The following is a 4,092-nucleotide window of genomic DNA, read 5'->3' as shown; positions in this document are numbered from 1 at the left end:
TATATTATTCCCTAATATTTTTCTTCATTCAGCTCGGAAAATACTCGTGACGTAATGACCGTGTCACCACTCGTCTTCGACTCGTGGTGACACGGTCATTACGTCACTCGTATTTTCCTTCGCTGAACGAAGAAAAATATTAGGGAATAATATCTAATTATATCATTGTTCTAAAAACGATTATTTTCAGCCATCCGAAATTATTTTGAATTTCAAATATTTAACAAGTGTAAATATATAATCTATAGCCCTTTAATTTATGGACTTATTTTTATTTAGCCGTCACTCAAACAATTGTTTAGATTTCCTAACTCAAGTTTTCGTCTGCATTTCAGATTCTTTGACCCCATCTATTGAGGATCTGAAAGTCCATTTATTCAGGAAGGAGGTTATGGCCCTTGCATGTCAAATGCGATCGACAACGACAGTGTCACACACTGTTACCAAGGCCAAGAGGCGCTCATTGATATCTGTATGATTAATGAACTGAGGGACCGTGCAGTTTTTACGGCCTGGGGGCGGCAATCAGAGGGGTCACTTAAATTTCGGAATCGAAAAGGGGGGGATCACCTTATTTTTAGAAACATTTAGGGGGGAAGGGTCACTGTATTTTTAAAAAATTAACAGTTGAACATAAATGGTTTTCTCTAAAGTGATTCATGGCAAGCCCATGTCTCAATCAGACACGTGGCCACACTACTCACCAAAAATTATTGCGCTGTGTAAAGGCAATCTGAATCTTTTAAAATGTAGTGACAGACAGGCTTGCTTTAATGTTATGACTCGCCAGATAATAAATCAGACAGACAGTGTGTAAAAGGTAAACCTGTCCTATCAACCATTTCAATATATTCAGATTGTTTTTTTTTATTTCACATCACAACTACGTAAATTATTTCCTTTCGATGCAAGTTTATTTTATTGCAAATACGAAAGAAGTGTGCATAGTTATAACTTCTACACAGCCTTTAAAATACCAAAAACAAAATAAATAAATAAATAGGGCCTTGCCCGTGTTATATGGGTGATTATGGCTTTGCTATAATCATTGTTAACATCTGGAGGGACACGGGGAGAAGGGTTTAGACCTTGCTAAGTATGGGTCACCATGCACCATACTTCTACTGCTGCTGGATGTACTGGAGACGTAACCTTATCTACCAACCGCCTTCAAATTTACCGTTATCTAAACAACTTGCGTCACCCTTGCCACGTCATTATCCATGCGCATATCAGTATGATCAAAGCCACAGATCGTCCATTTCAACTTCTGCCACGCTCAAGTTCACACCACAAAATTCACCATGCCAAAACCAAAGAAAAGCAGGGGCCACGCACAGGCGGCCACCCGTACATCGGCGAGGGCGAAGAGACGCCCAGCGCACCTCGGCAAATACCTAGTACCCCAGTCAGTACCGACGGAAACCACACCAACCAACCCTGCCAGCGGCGTGCCGACAACCGCCACAGCGGCAGCCGATCCAGGTATGTCAGACCACGTCGCCAAACTAATAGAAACCGGCATCGCAAGCGCCATTGATTCAATCCGACGGGAACTACGGCAGCCAACTACCAACACTACAGCACCGGCGCCTATCCCGACGCCCAACCTGCAAGTCCAGCCAACTGATACAGTCGTTGGTGCACTATCACCTGCTTCACTCATCGCCGCCGGGCCGACGACGCTCGCCGCTCCGTCCAGCTCGGTGCTTACTCAAGCCCACCCAAGTAATCATCTCGCTAATCGTAATGGATATCAACTCGCCATTACAGCTGCCCCACCTGACTCGACCACCAGTGGTGGCGCTGCGCACATGACCCTACCGATGGCGGCGCACCTCATAACAACAACCTGGACGATATGGCTGCGCCCTACGCTCAACCCGCTCAGCCAGCCGGTCACAATGCACCACCATGGCGCCCACCACCTAGCGCCGGGCCAACGGGCAAATCCTCTGCAGCAATACCCCCAGCCGACATGCTACTGCCATACGTCGATCAATCAACACTCAACGCCTTGGCTAACCTCGGTAAGTTCATCGAATTTGGTGACTTACACCCGGATGCCCTAGCTCCCAACTCAACCCAGGCTACCAAGACACAAGTAGCTTTCGATCCAGACAACCGTGGCGTAGCCACATTCACAACCGAGGTGAAGCGGAAAACTATCGACGACTTTGACACCTGGTTACAGTGCTTCCTCGTCTTTTTCTTATATCGAACATTCTACTACCCACATTTGGCGATCCCCATGGCCACCTACCTTCGTTTCATCGCCTCCAAAGCTGCTGCCTACAAGCCGGAGGCCTGGCTCACGTATGAAATTCTTCCGCCTGTACGCTGCCCGTTACCCAGACAGGGCCAACTGGAGCAAGCCAAACCCAGACCTCAATTTCCAGCACTTCCTCAACCAGCCACAACCCCTGCGCCCTTCCTGCTTCGCCTGTGGCCAACATGGTCATGTGAAGACCGACTGCCCAAACCTACGCAATAGCGATACCAACCCATACTACTGGGAGAGCTCAGCGAACAAGAAACAGTACGACGAACCTCAGGTATGTCGATCTCTCAACCGAGGCTCATGCAAGACCCCCTGCCAATATGGCAGGCTACACAAGTGTTCCGTGTAACGCGACTGACCATAATGCTTTGCAACACCACCAAGGCACCAGACAAGAGACCCCCCAGCCCTTTCGAGGGAGCGACCATCCACACAGCGACAATCGCAATGCTACAGCCGACGACACCAATCAACCTCACTAAGCTTCCAGCTGCCCTGCACGACCACCAGCATAAACAATTCACAGCCAGCCTCATCCACGACCTCACCCATGGTGCCGACATCAGCTCCAGTGGAAACCAAACACCGCGCTACACCCGCAACGCCAGTCAGCAACGATCAACCCGGATACCGTCTCCACCGCAATAACAAACGAACTGCACCTGGCCCACACAATTGGCCCATTCGCCGTGCCACCTCTGCCATGGGATGGCAAGAGAATGGAAAGAGAATGTACCCAATATTAGTCGCTGTTCAATTTGGGGACACGGCTTCCGCGGTGGTGCCGCCACAACCACCGCCGAAGCCGGCTTACCTGGCTGGCTCATAAAGACACTGGGCAGATGGAGGAATGACACATACCAGATCTACGTCACGACACCATACGAGACCCTCGACGTAGCACCGAAGGTACTCGCAACTTGCCAACAATTTGACGTAGGACTCTGTTCTCGGTGGACAATACCAACGATGTAATGGCGCTACATGAACTATAGAGACATGAAACGTTAGGAACAATGAACATATACTATGAGAAATCTCCCAATGACGCATGGTCACCACGGGGGGGGGGGGGGGGGGGGGGCTGCTTTACTGCCGCACCGCAGTCATGCATGCCCGCGGTTTGGCCATAATTTGGGGGGTACTGTCATGGGTCTGCTGCGGGCGACTGGTAGCACGTTGCCCAATGCACGGTACCAATAACCCGGTACCGCCATCCAGGCCACTATGACGCCTCGTTGCCCCCGCCATGGCAGTACATGCATAACCCCGGATTTCGGCCAAACACTTGTCTCCGTGTCGTTCCTTTGCGTTAATGGGTGATTATGGCTTTGCTATAATCATTGTTAACGTCTGGAGGGACACGGGGAGAAGGGTTTAGACCTTGCTAAGTATGGGTCACCATGCACCACTACTTCTACTGCTTGCTGGATGTACTGGAGACGTAACCTTATCTACCAACCGCCTTCAATTTACCGTTATCTAAACAACTTGCGTCACCCTTGCCACGTCATTATCCATGCGCATATCAGTATGATCAAAGCCACAGATCGTCCATTTCAACTTCTGCCACGCTCAAGTTCACACCACAAAATTCCCACCCACCCTCCACTAGAAAAAAAAAAAGCCTCGCTGCAGGCTGGCATCTCACAATAAAAGATACTGTATGTCTCTATATCGCTAACTTTACATAATAAAGTTCCAGGGGGTACTGTCATGGGTCTGCTGCGGGCGACTGGTAGCACGTTGCCCAATGCAAGTACCAATAACCGGGTACCGCCATCCAGGCCGCTATGACGCCTCGTTGCCCC

General features: G+C 49.5%; 1 protein-coding gene across 1 annotated transcript; it reads left to right on the top strand.

Annotated features, from left to right (window-relative positions):
- The first annotated feature begins 1,145 nt into the window (after positions 1–1,145).
- Positions 1,146–3,355, top strand: LOC139128749 (uncharacterized). Its single transcript, XM_070694479.1, has 2 exons — positions 1,146–2,184; positions 2,783–3,355. Exons 1-2 carry the CDS (start codon positions 1,862–1,864, stop codon positions 3,108–3,110), a joined length of 651 nt encoding a protein of 216 aa, XP_070550580.1. The 5' UTR covers positions 1,146–1,861; the 3' UTR covers positions 3,111–3,355.
- Positions 3,356–4,092: the final 737 nt, after the last annotated feature.

The sequence above is a fragment of the Ptychodera flava genome, unplaced genomic scaffold (genome assembly GCF_041260155.1).
Source record: "Ptychodera flava strain L36383 unplaced genomic scaffold, AS_Pfla_20210202 Scaffold_67__1_contigs__length_642179_pilon, whole genome shotgun sequence".
In the NCBI taxonomy this organism is placed as follows: domain Eukaryota; kingdom Metazoa; phylum Hemichordata; class Enteropneusta; family Ptychoderidae; genus Ptychodera; species Ptychodera flava.
Note: the sequence above shows the minus strand (reverse complement) of the source record. Positions and strands in the feature narration are given on the sequence as shown.

What these genes read in the sequence shown, in the direction of transcription:
- LOC139128749 (XM_070694479.1), top strand. Translation starts at nt 1,862, where the DNA reads ATGGCTGCGCCCTACGCTCAACCCGCTCAGCCAGCCGGTCACAATGCA. An exon ending in ACTATCGACGACTTTGACAC is followed by an intron (nt 2,185 to 2,782) that starts CTGGTTACAGTG and finishes GCTGCCCTGCAC; the next exon opens with GACCACCAGCATAAACAATT.